General features: G+C 31.6%; 1 protein-coding gene and 1 long non-coding RNA gene across 2 annotated transcripts; one reads left to right on the top strand and one right to left on the bottom strand.

Annotated features, from left to right (window-relative positions):
* LOC143046402 (uncharacterized) lies at positions 1-1,687 on the bottom strand. Its single transcript, XR_012969156.1, has 2 exons — positions 1,536-1,687; positions 1-168 (listed from the first exon to the last, which is right to left on the bottom strand). It is a non-coding gene; the product is annotated as an uncharacterized LOC143046402 (long non-coding RNA).
* Positions 1,688-1,743: 56 nt separating this feature from the next.
* On the top strand, positions 1,744-14,087 carry LOC143046384 (very long chain fatty acid elongase 4-like). Its single transcript, XM_076219526.1, has 8 exons — positions 1,744-1,851; positions 7,029-7,113; positions 8,563-8,750; positions 9,723-9,803; positions 10,819-10,875; positions 11,348-11,456; positions 12,552-12,679; positions 13,883-14,087. Exons 2-8 carry the CDS (start codon positions 7,059-7,061, stop codon positions 14,054-14,056), a joined length of 792 nt encoding a protein of 263 aa, XP_076075641.1. The 5' UTR covers positions 1,744-1,851; positions 7,029-7,058; the 3' UTR covers positions 14,057-14,087.
* Positions 14,088-20,813: the final 6,726 nt, after the last annotated feature.

The raw sequence follows: 20,813 nt of genomic DNA, 5'->3' as shown, positions 1-20,813 counted from the left end.
GACAGTAAAAAATCATTTACCGACTTTCGTTCAACTTATATTAGTGTCTAAAAAACACAACATCATATTGCAAAGTACGCCATCAGGAAAGGTACAAGGCAGATACAAACTAGAATGCATCCGTTGTCGTTGTCGTGCAAACCATACTCATCTCGTAATTCAAAGCATCTGAAACGGAAAGAAAGACAAACGTTACAACTCATAACTGCCAAACTGCTAACAACATATCATGACAAACTAGACGAATTTAACGTTGACATTGCAATTTCCCTTTAAAAGCAGAAATATACCAACTTCACCTACTTGTGGGATATACATTTTTCAACTCATTCGGTATTCAAGAGCTTGCAACAACTACTCAACCATTATAAAACGTCACCAGTGTCTGAGCAGAAAATTGATGAACCAGATTTGTGTCCAAGAGTGTCTCGTTCTTTTTCTTAAAATTAATTCGTCCGAAGATATCAAGGCCTTGTTGATCTGTATGAACTTCACAAATAAAAGATGACGGTTTTAAAGTATATATTATACATGTAGGTACTGATGTTGTTTATCATCTTAGGTCTTTTAATTTGCATTTGTATGTATTGAACCTTTTTAGTTCAGTCTAGTTTTGGTAAATATCCGTTTGGTGTGGCTCGTAATTTATACATCCCACCGTTGTGTTATTGCGCTATTGTCATGTTTTTGTATTCTTGTCATTCATTTCCACTGATATACTTTTTGTATAGAGTGTCTATATGCCATTTTGTTTTTCTTTTTTAAAATAGTTGTTGTTTCCAAACTGATGATGAATATAACACAATGATGACGGCTGAACCCCAATTTTTTGATATTTACCTTTTATGTGAGGCTTTGCTCACACATTGTTGACAAAAAAATGGGATTTCTATGCGACTGTCATAGGAAGTGAGAGGTTTTGCTTGCTGTAAAATCAAGTTTAATCCAACATAGATAGAAATGCTTTACCAAGTCAGGAATAAGACAGTTGTTTTCCATTCGTTTATTTTTCATTCATATATATTATTCATTTGTGTTTGCGCTTTTGATTTTTCCATTTGATAAAGGACTTTTCGTTTTGTATTTTCATTGGAGTTCTGATTTTATCTGATTTTACTTCTTACAAGTAATGAATTATGTTATCTAACAAAAATTAAGGCTGCAAATCTTTTAGGGCAAAGTTGACGTCGATCGCTTTATCTGGAACCTTTAGGTTTGTATGCTTCAAAACGTTTTATATTTCATCTTTTTTAGCTTTCTTTTTACGAGGTCGCTGATGCTAGTTGGTAGACACTGAAATGAAAGCCTTAATATGTACTTTGAATGTTTTATTAAATCAAATTTAAAATTAGATGTGTTCAAACTATTTACTTCAAATGCTAAATTAGTTTTGAAAAGTCAGAAGTTTTAATTGAAAGTAATGTTACTATTAAAATCAGAAAACACAAATATCTGTATAAGCAAACTGTCCGTCTTCAGGCGGAAATTTACCAAAATTATGCAATCTATTAAAAGAAAAAAAGATATTGACAAACCTGTCATAATTTGCAAGCATTTGACGTCTTGAAAATCATTACAATAATCTTGTTTCACCGAAAAATAACTAGTTCCAATATTCTCTTGGAACAGGTATTGACAATTTACACGAGTAACCAATCAATAATATAATCATTAACCTGTGGTTTTAAATATGTAATCCGTCTTGTAAATGTTTAATTGATTTAAAGACAACACTATATAATGTGATTACAATGTCGTTTATTGTTAGTCGAACAGAACTTGTCAATAGGGCAAAATATTTAAATCAAGAAACAGTGGAAGTTAGTTACAAAGAACTCCTGATCTTACAAAGTAAGTAACTTTTTACTTGTTTGAATTCATTCGCTTGATTTTCTTTTAATTGCGCTAAATCGACTGACGACAATGTTAAATTCCACTTTAATTATCTTTAGGGTTATATACTTAAATTAATCCAATTGTAAAGTTGTCCGCAAATTAAAATAGACTGTAATTCTATTGTACACTTGTATTTCATCAAGGTCTTAGGTTTTTAAACTCCGCATAGGTTTATAGGGATCTAAGACACGCTTTATTAGAAAATATCATTCCATTATTGTAATCTTCCACTGTTTTATATATAATGTGAGAGTTATTATATATATATATACATTTTTACTTTACATTTATAATAGTTCGGTTAGCCATGAAACCAGGTTTGACTCACCATTTTTTTCTGAAACATTTCCAGGCCTCCGTTTTAGTTTGTTACTCGGATTTGGTTTTATTTAATCGAATTTAGACTATTGAACAGCCGTATACTACTGTTACCTTTATTGACGATGAACTTTAGTCTTCAGATGGGTTTTTTTGTCTGAAACTGTTCTCTGGTTTCTTCCTCAATACGTGGGAATATAGTTATTACTTGAATATTTTAATTTTTATTTACTATTTGCAAGCATATTACATTCAAATCAATAACATATTGTCATGTTTTATCAATGCGACCAGTTATTGTATTGCTTTTATTATTAATCTGTGTCAAAATTGATGTTTGTACCAGCACCGTGTGCAACGCCCATACAATCAGCTAATTTAAGGACAATACCGCCTACTTTCCGAAGAGAGAAGCTTGGTGTGGGAATACTATTATTTGAGGTTGACTATTTCATTACCAAATTAGTTATTGAATTATTTCATTTTGATATAAGGAATCTGACTTTTACTATGTTTTCCCAACAAGTATAATACTATATATAATGGATTTTACAAGAAAAACTAACAATCTAACTCCAAATACTTTTATTAAAAAATAGACCAACGTTAACTTACACGTTGAGAAATTGTGTGTCCCTTCACCAACGGTAGAAGTTTAATTTTGGAGAAAACCAGAAATTTTCCGATGAACCTACATGTGTAATCACTTAAGCGTTGGCATTTGTGCTTTTTAATAAGGAACTATATTACAGAGTATAATTATTCCTCCAATCACATCATATTTCGGTTTGTCATGTAGCGAAGACTTTGAGGGAAAAACGAACATCACTTCGGTAATTGATTTCTGTTCTTATAGGTAAATCAATTCCAATTTCATAAATCCAATTCCACTAAAAAAAAATTGAGGACCATTTCAACCTTATAAAATGTAAAAAAAATGGCATTTATACCTTACCGAAGAATCTTCAGATATAAAATGCACTGAGACAAGGTTATACAATACTTAAGGAAAACACAAATAAAATATAAACTGTGTACCATCAGGAGTGGACTGATATAAGTAAGTTGTATATTCATCATTTCTAAAATTTAAACACAAGACCTTAGAACCTTTGGGAAACATGATAATGCAAGTTTTGTATGTGCTGTTTCCGATGTCAGATCTTTGAACATTGTCTTTTATCGGCACCAAAATTGACTTTTATCTTTAATAAATTGAAAAATAACGGAATATGTAATTGTTATACAGTTACAAACACTCAATGTTCCACATACCGGCGATACATATACTTTTGTAATGTGCAAGATCATGTTTTTCCCGACAGTTTATAAGAAATTTCCATTAAATCCGTCTGATGTGTATTGATTGATAATTTATTCTTGGAAATATGGTTAATTTATTTGTCGAAATTGTTCTTTAACTCGCTTTCATAAAATGTGAGTATTCTTTGATCGGTCCTGTCTTTTGGTAGTTTTATTTGTGTACTTTGAGTCGGTCTGTCATTTCCAACTGAGTTTTTTCTTGTGTGGTTTAACACCAGCATGACATGTTAGGGAAGGGTTGAGCGCCCACAAAAATGTTCAGCTCCGCGTCCTTCTATGTGTCCCGGTCTCAAGTTAAGATCATGTGATTCAGAAATCGTCGTTGGGTCCTATCTAGCATATTTATATATCGTTTAATGTTTTAGTATAAATCAAGTCGTTGGTTTCTTCTTTTAAATTGTTTCATTTTTTCCATGTCACCTTTCATGGCTGATTTACATTTGTTATTTCGGGGCCTTTATAGCACTATGCGGTATTGGCTTTGTTAACTGTTGAAGGTCATACGGTGACCTAAAGCTATTAATTTCTGTTTAATTTGGACTTTTGTGGAAAGTTGTCTCATTGTCAATCATACCACATCTTCTTTTTTATATTTAAGGAATGCATTGTTAACGGTGACCCTTAGATGTTTAACCCGTATCATTTGGTGTCTTGTTATCATACCACATCTCTTTACGTATAAATCGACATGCATTGAGCCAATGTATTGAGATGCAGATAACATCAAGAAATAACAAAACAAAAAACCTAAAACACAAGTAATAATTCTAAACACAGCTAGTGTCTTTTTAATAAACATAAAGTGGTATGTTGGCTAAACGTCAATGAGATAACAATCGAACTCAAGGTTGCAGACATAGACATAATTTTTTTTATAGATCACCATACGGGTTCAAAACTTAGGACAGATGATATTACATTTTTCAATAACATAACATGTATATGCAATTAGCAGCTTCATAATTAATTTCATTCTAGCTTCTGTTTTTCAAAGTATCAAAATCAACGAAAAAAATAATTTATTGCGGAATCGCCTGCAGGTATCTTTAAAATAACAGATATATATATATTGTAACCTACAATATTCAAAATGAAATTCTATATTTAAAAGCATTAAAATGCTTAAGCATGTACTAAGGATTTAGGTTTACAATTTATATCTAGTGGAGTTTTTAAGCAAGGAAAGGAAGAATTATACAAAGAATCACTAAAAGCTGCGGAGCATTACATTTGCGCGCATTACCATTACATTTGCACGCAAAAATCATCACGTTTGCGCGCAACTTTTGATTACAATTTTGCGCGCATTTTTTTGCATATACATGTTATGTTATTGAAAAATGTAATGTCATCTGTCCTAAGTTTTGAACCCGTATGGTGTTCCCGCCCAGCTGCGGTGCATTACGTTTGCGCGCATTACCATTACATTTGCGCACAAAAATCATCACGTTTGCGCGCAGCTTTTGATTACAATTGCGCGCATTTTTTTGACAGGTTAACTCAGTTAAAATACAATTTATAATACTTATTTATTTATAATTTGTTTAATTATTTACAAGTATAAGTACTCATTCCGTTAGTCTTAGTCTCCTGCTCATTAACGATGAGGTGGAAGTGGATTTCGAGCAAGCTAAGTCCATTTTATTATGCACAAGCACTAAATCATAGAAATATATACAGATAAATTCATTACTTTACATGTCGGTACGTGCCGAAACTCCATGTTTGTACCTTGGTGTAACTTTACCAACTAACTTAAATTATTTCCCAATTTTAAAAACCACTTTCAGTTGAAACACTTTTCATCCTGAAATATTCACGATGAAGTTACATGTATGTATTAAGCTATACTACGGAGTTTATAATGATCACTTTATAACTGGTTTTAAAATTCAATATGAAAAAATATATTATTTGAATTAAGAAATATTTTCAAAATTAATCATTGATAGTCATATTTATTATGAAAATACAAATAAGATATAGTCAATTACAATTTGATTTGATTTTTATTTATATTTTTACCTGAGTTTACCTGTAAAATGAATGCGCAAATGTAATCGAAAGCTGCGCGCAAACGTAAAACATTGTAATTCCCGCAAACGTAGTGCGCCCAAAAACTGTATTCAAATTGCAAAGATCTTTATCATCTTCCAATCCAAGTATTTCTACTCTATTACATATATATGACTATACAATAAAACCCATTTTAACGTATGGCAGTGAAATTACAGGTACGTTTAAAACTAGCTCTGCAGCATACCAGAAAGAAAGTGAATATTTATTACAGCACATTTATGTGAATGATTTTTTTTAGATAAATCCAATTTAAGATATATGAAGTATTATGATATATTAGGTGTAAACAAAAAGTCTTCTAACCTATCTGTGCTAGAAGGGGCTTGGTAGATTCCCTTTATATTTTTCAGTTGTATTGTCAATGCTAAAATATTGGTTTAGAATAAAAAATATGAAAGATGGTTTACTGTATGATACCTATATGTGTAACAAAAACATGTTTAATAGTAATATTGAAAGCTGGTATTCATCCATACATATCATTTTTAAAAAGCTGAATATTCATAATTTGGAGGTGAAGCTCAATTTTTTTATCAAGTCAGTTAAGCAAAAACTTTTTAATAGTTTTGTAAAATTTTAGAACACAAAAACAACAGATACACACAGTAGTAAATAAGATACTTATTTCAAACTTAAAACTTGTTTTTCTAAAGAAATGTATCTATCTTTAAACAATTTTCAATTGAGAAGTGCCATATGTAAAATTAGAATCAATGCACATGATCTCAAAATAGAAAGAAACAGGTATAAAAAATTATATATAGAAAGAGACCAAAGGCTTTGTAAGAAATGTAATCTCAAATTGGTTGAAGATGAACAACATTTTATAACTAGTTGTCCAGCATACAAAAATGATAGGGAGATATTTTTCAAGGAGATATACTGTATCTGTCCTAATTTTATAAATCTTTCAAATGAGGCAAAATTTGTTTGGTTATTTACTAATGAAAATTTGTATGTACTTAAATATTTAGGGAGCTATATTATTACATGTCTAGATGTTAGACGAAATGTTAATTAATGTATGTAATAAAAATGATAATTGTAATGATTTTATGGTTCTGATCCTGCCTAAAATTAAATGTATGTGATTTTTATAGAATGAAGATAATAAGATCTGTCTGAACCTTTTTTAATGTTTCATTTTAGTATATAAAAAATGTTTTTCTGTTACAAATCATGATGTATTGTTTTATGTGTACATGTTATGCTGCCCATCAAGGGCCCTTGATTGGAATAATAAATATTCCTATTCTTATAGCCAAGTAAGCAACACAACGGTTTACGTGCGTATGCTTTGCGTATATACTAGCTTTAAACCAGAGATATTAACAACTCATTTGTTTTCTTGATTTGTTTGATCCTAAAATTCATGCTTGCTCCTGTTGTAAACTTAATATGTGCAATTACAGGAGCTTGATACTAGGCTCAAGCTGACAGAGATGGCACTTTTTGACGATATCAGGAAGATGTACATTGACGGATTAAAGAGAGCAGGTTTGTATAATGAGACTGTATGATTTTAAAGAATTAATTTGTTTCTACAAAAGATAGTGGACCACACAATTTTACAAGATTGTTGCATTTCATTTTCTATTTATATTTTTCAAAATTATTTTGACTGAGAATTATAGTTTAGTAGAAAAGCATTGATAATTAAGAATTAAGAATTTAATCTCAAACATTCACATCTACGTTTCAAATATTTATTTTTAATTTGACTTCTTCACTTTCACAAAAACTGAATAAAAAAAACCAAAGGCTAATCTTCTTATTAAGCCAAAAGTCTATTAATAATCCTGTTGATAATAGTTATAGTTATCATCCTCATACTACTTAATCTTAAACACTCTTCTATGATTGAATGTAAATATTACATAAATCATTAAAATTTTTAAATGGGAGAATAATTATTAAGTTGATTTCAATAGACTTCATTTTTGTAATAGGATTAACGTTGGGCCCCTTAATGAAACACAGTTCTGTTATAAATAAACGTGATCATAACAGCTAGTATGAACCATGAAAGAAAACACTTTACACTGGGGTAATTCTAAGCATGATACACTATTGTAAAGTTATACGTCTATCCCGACATTAAACTTGTACGGCCCTGATGTATTTATGTCTGGAAAATTCCTCCTCTCAAGTGCATACCATACTAATACAAAATATAGCCCGTTTTTTCATAAACTGCAGTCCATTTCAGCTGGCTTTGCAAGGTTTTATTTATTTGGGGTACCAATAAACGCTTAATTCTCCTGTTTTATGTCTAAATTGAAAATGTCCATCTTAACACCTCGAACATGTGAACACTATATATAATTATAAACCTTAGTGACTCCCAGCTTCAGAAATGAGTATGGCATTGAACTCACTCAATTATCCAGGGGGAATACTGTAGAGACAAACTTATTAGAGCAAAGAGCAATGAATATTTAACGCTTCTAATACTGCTTTCCTGAATTACCTGTAAAATGGCGCGAATGAAGTTTTTTTTTTTTTTTTTTGGCGCAAATGAAATATAACCTTGTGCTTGTTGTGCAAATGTAAGATTGTAATTTTCAAACATTATCGCAAATGCAATGCGCCCCCTGTCACTCTGCATTGCGGGATTGACAGTAGTGGTAGATCTTTTAATAGAATATATTTGTTCACTAACACGGAGAATCCTTTGAAATGATATTCACTATTTTAAAAATGATTTATAATTTCAGAGAACACTTTGCTTAAAAACGCCAAGTGTTAAATAGTCTTGCAGGTCAAGTCTTTTCTTTTTTTTTTTTTTTTTTTGCTTTCGGAAAAAGGTTTTACGCGTCATAAAAAGAAGATCTTTTAAAAGTAGAAGCGACCATTTATTTTCAAAGCGCTGTTCTCATGATATTTTTTTTAATTGAAAACTGCTTTTATAATTCTACTAAAATAATTGAATTTTGTTTCTTGTAGATCCAAGAGTGGAGAACTGGCCCTTTATGCAATCACCTGTGCCAATAATTCTTGTGTTCAGTGTGTATGTTTCTTTGGTGCTTATATGTCCAAAACTTGTGAAAAAATTACCTCCAATGAATTTAAAATTAATTCTTGTGCCTTATAACTTCGTTTTGGTAGCACTGTCGGTTTATATGTTTGTAGAGGTGAGTATAATTCGTTAAAAGGAACTATGAATAAACTTTCACAAATAGGAATAAAGATACCAAGCAGACAAATACAATTATTAGTAGAAGATAACCGATAACAGGAACAAACACATACGGCGAACATAATACAATTGTTGAATTAATTACACAGTAAACTACAGAAACAATACGAACCGAACCGAGGATGGACTTAGATTATTAAGAAAATAAGCAGTTCCTGCAACACTAGTGACACCGGTTACTACTTGGACTCTATGTATTTGACAACAACAAAAAAACTCATATAGATTTATGTAATAACACTTTAACAATATTTCTGCTGTTAGTATTGATACAGGAAAAAGTTTTATTATTGGTTTGTTTTTAACAAAAATGCATAATGATTAAGACTTTTTGTGAAGTTTGGAAAAGTTAGGACCATTTTTACAAGTTTCTATCAAAATGTAACAAACAACTTTTCGTGTCTTTATTTGATTAAAAACAATAATTTACTGAAGTTGACAAAAAACATCCTGGTGTCTTTTCCAGTAATGCATAGCTTATAACTCTCCTATATCTTGACAATCTAATTAAAAACCGATCTCTCATCGCTCCTGTTTCTGATATGTCGCGTGGGAGATCTAACGAAACAGGCTTTGAGGTCACATGTGAGTGAACTAAAAGTTATGAATTTATAAAGATATGCAAATGAGTTGACGACCTATTAATAAGCCAATCAAAAAAGTTTATGAATTATTTTGACTGACGATTTCGTCGTAAATAAAATGAGTTACATCCCTTTGTCTTACGTTAAACTTCCAAGATCGTGGAAGACTCAATTTCATTGGTCGAAAAAGACACACCTACGAGGTCACTCACATGCGACCTCAAAGCGGGTTTCGTTAGATCTCCCACGCGACATATCAGAAACAGGAGCGATGAGAGATCGGTTTTTAATTAGATTGATATCTTGACATCGTTGTCTTTCAGTTTATTACTGTATCCCTGTTGTCCAACTATAGTTATCGATGCCAACCAGTAGATTATTCAGAGGACTATTTAGCAGTCAGGGTAAGTTTCGATGATACATAATTTTTAATTTTAGTTTCTTGTCTATGTTTTGGAGTTTTGTTTGACTTCCATAATCACTGAACTAGTATACATTTTTGTTTAGGGACCAGTTAAAGCAAGCCTCTTGCTGCATTGACGACCCATTGGTGGACTTCGGCTGTTGTCTGCTCGTTGGTCGGGTTGTTGTCTCTTTGACACATTCCCCATTGCCAATTTTATACATGTACTTAGAAATAAATTTGTTTCGTTTTTGGAAGTGTATAAATACCATAGCTATACAATTAAAGATTGTTGAAATAAAATAAAATTTTATTTTTGTTTTTGAAATAAACACTTGACATTTTTTATTCTAAAACTTGAAAGTCACTTTCTAGAAGAAATTCTTTTATATGTTTCTTGCAAGGGAGCCAATATTTTGGAACATTTATTTATTTCGTTTTAGAAACTACAATGTTCTGGATAAGTTGCGTAGTCCAATTCTCTTTGTTTCTTGGTTGCGATTTGACATTAAAATTACAGAGTTTTTTGGTTAATGGTTTCGTACAATAGCTTCTATACTTGATGTAGACTGCATCAAGAAAACACTTGTTATTGATGTCCTGTAAGTGTATCACTTTTCATTTGTGGTCCAAATATTTAAGTGGCATACCGGATCATTACTTTAAGGTCTTTTCTAAGTATCATCGAATTTCAGCACATTTTTCATGGTGTCAACAAGAGGTTTCTTTTCGTTCCGTTTCGACATCCATGGTTATTCTTTTATGCAGATAACCACCTTAGGCTGTAAAAAAAGTTATGTCGCGCTGAGAGATTTTATTTTATCAAGTTATGAAATGTATTCAAAGCAATATATTTCCATTCAAAAAGAAAAGAAAACAACATATTACATAAAAGAAAGACAAAATTGTATTTGAGACACAAGTAGGGTCTGAAGAAATACCATAGTACTTCATGGATGATTATAGAATACTAAATGGCACAAATTGATATGCACTACCATTTTTATCTTTCACAGATGGCGAAAGTTTTATGGTGGTTCTTTTTCTCTAAAGTTATAGAACTTATCGATACAGTAAGTATCATTTACACAAATTAAAATTTCGATATTGTTCAAAACATATTAATGCAGACAGAAATGACCATTTGAATTTTGAGTTTTGAGGACTTTACGCATTATGGTATTGAACTTGGCGTATACATAGCAGTAAAACTGTACTCTTTTTTTTAATTTTAATTTTGACACAAGAAGCTTACGTAAAAACCAAACAAAACTAAATGCATAGATAAAACAAAAAGCCGTAAGTTTTTTCTTCTGTATACATCTTTAATGTTTGTCCAAATACAGACAAGCAGCGCCTCTTTTCGTCGGAATGTTTGTTCAACAGACATTCTCGTTTGTTTTAGTATATAGTCCGATATCCTGTCATTGCATGAATCTTAATTCATAAGTACTATGTATATTGACTGCATTTTCCTATAAAATGAAAGTTAAACAATTACTTTTAAGTTTAATAAAACATAATAAATATGATATTTTCTTCTAGTTATTTCTGATACTGAGAAAGAACCAAGTTTCATTTTTACATGCATATCATCACTGTACCATGATTCTTACATATTGGATGGGAGTCAAATATGTGGCTGGAGGCCAAGGTTTGTATGAATAACAGGAGCAGTGATGTCAAGGAAAAACCAACACATGGACAGGCATAGGAAGGTGCCTTTCCCGACGGTCAGAAATATTATACCCAAAGGCCAAGAGGCTAGGGGCCAGCTGAAGCACTTCTCCGGGTGGCGGATTTCCTCGTTGCATTAAAAACCGATTGGTGGCCTTCGACTGTTATTCGCTCTTTGGTCGGGTTGTCTCTTTGACACATTCCCCGTTTTCATTCTCAATTTTATATTGCATTAACCTTGTCGGTCCGTTCATTCAACTCTTATTTCCGTGATATTTGTGTATGTACTTGGTCAGTAGCTTGATAATAGCGAGTTGTATACGTGTGAGCACTTTATGTGTTTGTCGGACACCTTCTTCTTGTAAACCGTTTACTTTGATTTTTCAACATGTCAATTGAAGATAACAATTTTCGTCACATATTTCTCATTATAAGTACTGCTGAACAAAATTACTTATTATTTAGTCAACAGCTTGTCAGTAATGAGATGTAGCGCATTGGCGCTTTCCTTTCGGATCTGTCAGATTTCCCATACTAGTAGAATAAGCTTAGCACAGCAGCGTGTGTATTCTTGTTTCTAGATATTTCATCAAGACTAGTCACTAAGGTGCATGCCATCTTTATTTAGCTTTATTCAATCCTACGAAAAGGGAAGGGAAACTTACATTTTATTTCGAATTTGGTTATTGTGTTATAAACGACAACTAAAAATCAAGTGGAGTCGCAACAGTATTGTAATGTTTCTAGGCTATATGTGTTTATTTCGTTATGTAAAATCTATCATTTAGTGGCCTTAATTCAAAGAACAGGCTTATAAGAGTATGAACAAAAATGTTTAAAACAAAACAAACGACAAATATTGTACTGAACACTACATATTGAGCAATGAGAAACCGATTAGAAATGTCAAAATTGAATTAGACACACACAAAAATAAATATAGGAGTGAAAGCAATGAGAATCACATAAATTTAATAAAGGAATGGTAATGAGGGAAAACAAGTATCAGTAACTCAATATCTGTACTGACTATAGGTATTATGTGGTTTATTCCATAAATATATATTTTCAGCATTCTTCGTTCCAATGTTAAACACCTTTGTGCATATCATCATGTATACATACTATGGTCTTGCCGTTTTGGGACCTCATATGCAAAAATACCTCTGGTGGAAAAAGTATTTGACTAAATTACAACTTGTAAGTATCTAAATTTTATTTTTTCATTCTTTGAGTTTAAGTTAATCTAGTTCATTGTCAGTGTAATCAGAACATGCAATTGTTAATAGCACCGAAAAACAATATATATAATTACCAGCATTTGATAGATTGCCCTGCTTTAATGTTAAAACCACAATCACTTGCTTCCACGTTATAAATATAAAAAGATGTGGTATGATTGCCAATGGGACAATTCTCCACACGAGACCAAATGACACAGACATTAAAACCTTTAAGTAGTAAAAGTATGTTTATTCGAACATACATACATTGTTGAAGATACAAATTAGATAAAATGTATACGAAAGTGGACACTGAATTAGTTCTAGACTATAAGACTTCAAAAAGTTTTTGTTTGTACTTGTCACTTTTAAGTGTGCGCCTACGCCATTGTTATCATTCCATGCAGTAAATTTGTTAAGTACTAGTTTTTTTTGTAATAACGGACTGTAAAAACAGAATACAACCAAACATGAAATATTTATGCCTGCACACATGACATTTTGTATACTTTGCAGACTTTCTGTGATATTATAACTATTTTCATGTAACTGGTGCTGTCTTTGAATTAATGTATTTGAAAAAGGATGACTAATAAATCGTTCTATAATACTAGTACTGACAACAAAGAGTATACTCTTGCGGCAGACAATTAAAAAATTACACAATAAAGATTGTAACTGGATCTAATATTAAATAGTATAAAATGAATAAGATGTGTTTATATGATTGCCAATTAGACAACGGTGACTATCCAACAGAGGTCAAATAACGGGGATTTAAGTAAGTATGTCTATATGTGGCCTTCGTCAATTGGCAAAACATATGCCGTATAAATGACATTTTAGTCTCCGACATGACAAAATGTGAAACAATCCAAACTAAAAAAAACAATGTAAAGTTTCTTTTTCATTATTTACTGTCACAGAAAACAATCCTATATACCTAGTGTTATATTAAGGATTTCATAGGTCTATATGTGTGTGTGTGGGGGGGGGGGGTGGAAATTCTGAGACAAGTGCCTGTATTTACTGCGTAGGAAACCTGTTTATAAAATGTAAATTGTAGATCTTTTGCACTAAAGGTTGGAACCAAAAGATTGGATTGACTCACATATTTATGAACATTCAGATATCCGCAGATTTGTATTTATCATTGTTAATAAGCTGATTTTTTTTTCAGATACAGTTTGTGTCGTTCATTATTCATTCAGGGTACAACTTGCTCAGCGGTTGCGATTTTCCTCAGGGATTCAATATAGCAGTCTTAATATATTCATTAACTCTTATATTGTTATTTGCAAATTTTTATTACAAATCTTATGTTCAAAAACAAAAAAAGAAGAAACTAACGTAAATATTTTACGATAGTTTTAATAAACATTTAAAAGTAATCTCTTATACCGTTTGTATGCCCCACCTACGATTGTAGAGAAGCATTATGTTTACTGGTCTGTGTGTCCGTTCGGCTGTCCCGTTTCAGGTTAAAGTTTTGGTCAAGGTAGTTTTGAAAGAAGTTGAAGTCAAATCAACTTGAAACTTAGTACAAATGTTGCCTATGATATGATCTTTCTAATTTCAATGCCAAATTACAGTTTTGATCCCAATTTCAAAGTCCACTGAACATAGAAAATGATAGTGCGAGTGGGTCATCCGTTTACTATGGACACATTCTTGTTTAATTTCTGGTATTATAATATTAATGCAAAATTTTGCCTAGTGAATTAAGTTAACAAAAAAGAAATCTGCAAACGAAAAATATATATACAGTAAACTGTTTCAAACTAATAACAGTACACATTTTAAATGATTGTGGATTTTGGTTTTGTTTTTGTTTCATTTCATTAAGTCCTTCTGTGCCTCGTGGTTATCTCCCTTGGTATTGTAATGTTGTTATTCGTAAAGTAACAGTATGTTTAAGATAATAAATAATAATAATCTATTTTATTATTGTGTCACATATGTTTAAGATAATCTAGACGGTATTAGGTAATGGGACAAACATCAAATGACAAAAAGCAAAAGACAACCGGCTACACAATGTGCTTAAAAGTTTGATTTAAAATTGGGAAAAATACTTTCAAAAAAATATCGAATGTACTCCTTCAAATGTCATGAAATCATTTTTAGTTGTATTTAGAAACGAGATAATTAGTTTTAAATATGTAAAGCAATCTTAATAGACTGGTTCCAGCTATGTATGATCACCTTATATACGAAATATGTAACATGAACGTGTAACATGAAAATTTATCGAGGCAGGAAAACCAGTCTATCTTTTTTATTATTCCTTCCATTCTGGTTTAAAAAAAAAAAACAACAACCATAAGCATGATTATGTGATATCTTGGCAACACCTCCTGAACTGTGTCATATCATCTCATATGTCACTGACAAAAATCATAGATTATAATACTAAAGAATTAGAGTTATCTTTCCTATCACAAACATCGTCCCCAACTAAATTTTAGAATGCCTATCAAGATTCGGATAAGAAAGAAAAAATACAGAGAAAACACAATCAATAAAAACATAACAAATCTAAAACCCCAATATAGTTCACCACATTATCTGTATAAGAAATACCAACGTATTCAATAGAGAAACAGTTTTATTCATAAATAAAATTCTTTAAAAGCCAAAACGACCAAAAGCATTCAAAACATTCAACAACAAAAACAAAATGTTTCAAACAAGCTAAATATATACTTTACCAGAACAATCTTGTAATATCTGGCATCAATTTCATCAAAACTGCGACTCTTAGTTGTCTTATTTAAAACTGTCATGTACGTATATTTAATCTTGCCCCATGATATAAAGCAGCATTTGTCGTGTGAAAAAATATAAAAATTTCTATCAAGTTAAAAACTGATACGAATTCAATGTTTTAATCAATGTTAGTAAAATCTATGTAAAAGTTTTATAATTTTCTCCTTTGCTTTACTTTTTGTCCTCGCAATTATTTTTGTTTGTAACCGAACTTAGAATGAGATAGTTGAACAAAAATGATTAATTTAACTGTAAGAATACGAAATATATAGTATATAATGGTCTTTTATAGTGCAGTTAGGTCCTTTGTGATATAACTTTTTATGCATACACATATGACAATTTACATAGTGCAATAAATTGACCAATTACAACGTTATATTCAGTTAAATTAAATACGCCTCACAAGTTGACTGGATTATGTTAAATTGAGCGTCTAACATAAGAAAGGGTGTTTTTTTGTTTTTTGTGTTGGTTTCGAGGGATGTATATACGCAGTAACATTCGATCAAAATAGAGATGCTGAATTTTTTGTCTTATAAATGTAGAGTGTCATGCTTTCTTAAAAGAAATTTGAAATACTCTTCCAAGGGACCGTTATTGGCCATTGCATGACAAAGCATATGTTCATACTCTCTATCTATCGAACACCCCTGACACTTACTGGACTCGAACTCACAACCTCAGCTTTGACAACCAGGCTCATGATACAGGAGTTGGACTACTTAGACCATTAGGGCAACGAGGGCCCAATATAAATCAGAGGTATCAAAAACATCAAACCATGATTGTATCACTAATATCGATTGGTTGAAACAAGAACGGTATACATCGTTAAAAGGAAACATTAACCTAATAGTTTGCGCAACTAACGGGTAGATTTTTTGTATACCGTATGAATTACAAATGAACGCGTTAGTTTTTTTTTTTCTACAAGCAACGCGGTAAAAGCAGTAAAAGTGGTAACACGAATGTATAACGCGTTATACGTTAAATATGTGTATGGAATTTAAAACAGATTGTGTACACAGCGAATGACACAAATGGCCACCTATATATAATAGATATTTATGAAATGTGATTATAATTTTATCAACAAAGCAAAAACTTTTCAGAATTGCCCCTTCTTTATGTTTTTTAACGATATATAATCGCAACCATTGTAAATTGTTCGTGAACAACGACTTTTCAATTCAATAAAATTAAAGACTGGTGAAATGATGATTAAATTCAGTCAAAATGTTTTTGTCGCATTTTATGATCAGAAACAATATCACTTTTTCTCGGATTGTTTCAATAACACATCCGTGATTTTGGTCATTGAGGTCTGAAACGTAATTATAGACATGCACGTGCAGAGGTGGGAATAATTCGCGTTTACCAGCTGGTTACCGTTGACAGACATGTTGCATTGGTTCTGTGCACAATTTTTGCTATGTGACTGATCATGTAGTAAATAGTTTTGACCTTTTGTTCTTCTAGAAATGCATGTACCATATGTAACGAATGTGACCTCTAGTCCTTGGACGTGCAGCAGTAATAAAGCTTTTAATTATTCAATAAAAAGAAACATAAGATGTTGCTTATTTTTTTCCTCTTCTCAATAATCGAAAACGCTTATCAATGCTTTTGTCTATACCATAATGTCATTTAAATTAACTCCTGAAATTATCATCTATAAATATACAGTAACTAATCATTTGAGTACTAATTGAATAAATGAATGCTTCCCCGTCGTGATGTGAACAAAACTGAATGGTATATAAGAATTATCATTACGGGGCTGATCCAAAATTATTTAGTTTAATTGCTGGATTCAATACCTTTCTATCTAATATTCTCTAACATCAATTCCTTCGCATGTTGGTTTACTTTTGTCGTTTTGATTTATGATCACAGGAACGTACGTTGACTATACGTCACTATATATACATGATATTTAAAAGTTCTATCCTGTTACTACCCTTCTTGTCCGATACAGTATTGCATATGTATCAACTTTTACATATGCTTAATTGGCAAGATTAAAACTTTCAAACCTTTGAATGATTTAAAACAACCAAACATTTAAATTATTTCATCATGTGTACAAGTTTATGTAATTATAATTATACGTTTTATTTATACGTTTCAGCCAAATAGTGTCAACTTGTTACTGGAACCATTGTAACATGATAGATAAATTTTATTGTGAAATTACCTTTGAATTCCCTCTGATGCAGAGATAATGTTTTTTCGGTTGTGATTTTTTTGTTTCAAACACGTAATTGCTCTTTTTGTAAGTATAATAATTATATCGTAGTAACAGTACAGACATGATGAAAGGGTGACCACTAATTTTTGTTCAATAAAAAGCATAAATTAATTTCTCTACATTGTTTTGGAAATAACGTGCTGTGTTAAATTTTAAGAATGTTTCGAACTTTTGAAACCATTGCTGAATAGTTAAATAAATATTAAAGCGAGAAACAATTTAACGGTTGATCTAGAGTCGTTAACAGGATGGACATGAACTTCATGTATGCCGATTGAATTTAGTTAGAGAAAACGTCATATAGAATTATAAAGACCCTATGATTATTCCTTTACAGATATCAAGGCAATCAGAAACTAAGGAAACCAATCTTAAAAAGTACAAGAACACACCCGCGAAATCGCAGGCATATACAGCTTGTGAACTGCTGTAGGGTGATTTTTTGTAAAAGATATTATGTATGGAGAATTTCATAAAAGGTATCAAAAGCCCTCTCCCTTTTTTCCAAATTCCGATATTTGTTTCCTTTCTGTTAAATTCAATTATTTTCGTGTTTCGTGCCTCAGACCACAATTATTCTTCTCCTTTGCTACAATGCATCTTTTGGTAAATGTCAAATTAAATTAAAAAATTGCACCGCTTCAAACATGAAATAAATGTAACTGTTTATATATAGACCATTATTAGTCTAATAAAATATGCTTCTAGGATAATCCATAAGTGCTTTTTCTTTTGAGAGCCTTATTAACATGCCAATGGTAGGATATGAATCTTGTATAAATGACTAAGACCGACGTAGACCAATTTGAGGGTGGTCGAAGGGGTCCTGATCCCGAAATACCGGGCTTAAAAACATGAAATCCCGAGATGCAGAATTTAAAAAAATTCATATCCCGAAATCGAAAAATATATTCCCGGATCCCGTAAGGAACAATCCGCAAATCCCGGCATTAAAAACACACGACCCCGACCTCCCGAAAAAAGGTTATGCCTCCCTCTAATCTCTACCCTACTTTCATTTTTGCCAAATCACTACTTTTACTTCCAACAATAAAATTTTTATGTTTTCTAGTGTGCATCCGTCTATCCCGCTTAAAGTTTTTGGTCGAGGAGGTTTTTGATGAAGTTGAAGTCCAATCAACTCGAAACTTAGTAAATAAAGTGCCGCTGTGGCATCCGTGTACTATGGACACATTCTTGTTTCCACATGTTTTACTTATTTTAATATATATTCATTTGTATGACCCCTTAAATAGTAATATATTTCAAAGAAAACTGCAGACAGAATACAGAGAGTCTCTATATATTAAAGTATTATAATCGTAGTTTACATGTAGATAAACGCGAAAAATAATTGTCCTCTCTTAGGAGGTATAATAGTTGTGGTTCTGACGATCTAAACACCATGATTTGTAAAACGCTCTGATTGGCTTATTTATTTTTCATTTTTGTTATCTATCATACGATTGGTTGTACTTGTGCGTGTTTCAAACCGGAAGTTTATCTATGACTAAAAGTCAGTCTGATGACGGAATCAATATTCGGACTCCTTTTTTTTTCCCGTTTTTCTCCAAAAATAACACAATCTGAATAATCATAAGAATGGATGACAAATGCGACTATGCATGTTACATATAGAACACAGAGGCATGATGATTAATTTATCGTAGAAGGAAGAGAAGCGACACACAAAATGAGGTCTTCTCGTTTAATAGTATAGATTAAGCGGAAACTGTACACACATAAATTACACAAAAATCGGACTAATATAATTCAATCTTACCAAAGAGACACATTTTGTGTTTATTAATAATGTTCCGACTCATAAATCTTACAGACTTTCAAATAATCACTTACAACTGGTCCGAGACCACCATTGTCGTCCCTTGTTTTCAAATATAGTCCCTAGTGTTGACAGTGGGTTACTTGCCATTAATTTTTATACCCCTTCCAAATTTATTTTATTTTCCATGTTTAATGCCACAAATTGCAAGTAGGGGGTGAAATTACACTGTAAAAAAATTTGGGTCCAGAATTTTAAAGGAAAGTAGTGATTTGGTCCAGCTGAAAAAGGTTTAAAATTGGCCCTTCGGAAGCTGTCAAAAGATTTCAAGACGCCCTAAACATAAAATTGTCCATATTTTGATTTAGAGACGATGAAGTTTTCTATAATTTTGATATAATTTGTCCCAAAAGTAGTACAACACACTGTGAAAGTTTCTTTGAGAAAGAGCAGGTGGGATTTTTTTTTATTTTCATTTATGTTCTAAAAGAAATGCACTACGAAATAATTGTGGTCTCGGACCAACTGCATTATCCATAAAAATCTAAAAATCTACCCGGAAATTTGTGTTTAATTATAGTCAACTGTGTAAAGATGTTAATATCAGTGAAAATACACCTACTTCATGTAATTGTAGTACCTCCGAATATATTTATGGACCCATTTCCCATGTTATAACAGGAGATCTTAAATATCGTCCCCCGTCAATTATCAATTGGAATGAGTGTCGTAATATCATCCACGACTCACTCCATACTTACTGTATGAAATGGTTAAAACGGGAAAAAGCTGACAAAAAATCTTTGGACTCTTTTTTTTAATTCAGTAATGAAGATAGTTGATATACGTATTCAACATTTTAAAGAACATTTTACTATTAACAATAACCACAAAAAAACCTATTTCTCGTATCAAACATAAACTAAAAGAACTAGCCATGAAATTTGTTTTTGTCCCGGCCGATAAAGCTGCTAATAACATTATTATTGTTTGACGTAAATTTTACATTCAGGTTCTGAAAAAAGAAATCACCAATTCACCAACATTCCAACTGACTCCATTTTCAGAAAACGACATCTGTAACAAACATAAACTTTTAGCTACCGCTTTACAAGCAGAGCCAAATACAATGAAAGTCCCAACTATGTACTGGCTTCCGAAGCTACACAAAACACCTTACAAATATAGATTTATTTCGTCTTCAAGCCATTGTTTCACTACTAAATTGTCTATTCTTCTTACCAGCACACTTGGTACAATTAAAAATCTGATAATAAATTGTTCAAATAAGGCCTTCGAAAATGG

Source organism: Mytilus galloprovincialis, chromosome 1 (assembly GCF_965363235.1).
Source record: "Mytilus galloprovincialis chromosome 1, xbMytGall1.hap1.1, whole genome shotgun sequence".
Lineage (NCBI taxonomy): Eukaryota > Metazoa > Mollusca > Bivalvia > Mytilida > Mytilidae > Mytilus > Mytilus galloprovincialis.
The sequence above is the reverse complement of the archived record's forward strand: the minus strand, read 5'-3'. Positions and strand labels throughout refer to the sequence as shown.

Excerpts from the sequence above, each read along its gene's own strand:
- LOC143046384 (XM_076219526.1), top strand. The coding sequence starts at position 7,059 with ATGGCACTTTTTGACGATATCAGGAAGATGTACATTGACGGATTAAAG. Across the intron at positions 7,114-8,562 it reads TGACGGATTAAAGAGAGCAG|ATCCAAGAGTGGAGAACTGG; the intron begins GTTTGTATAATG and ends TGTTTCTTGTAG. Across the intron at positions 9,804-10,818 it reads AGGACTATTTAGCAGTCAGG|ATGGCGAAAGTTTTATGGTG; the intron begins GTAAGTTTCGAT and ends TATCTTTCACAG.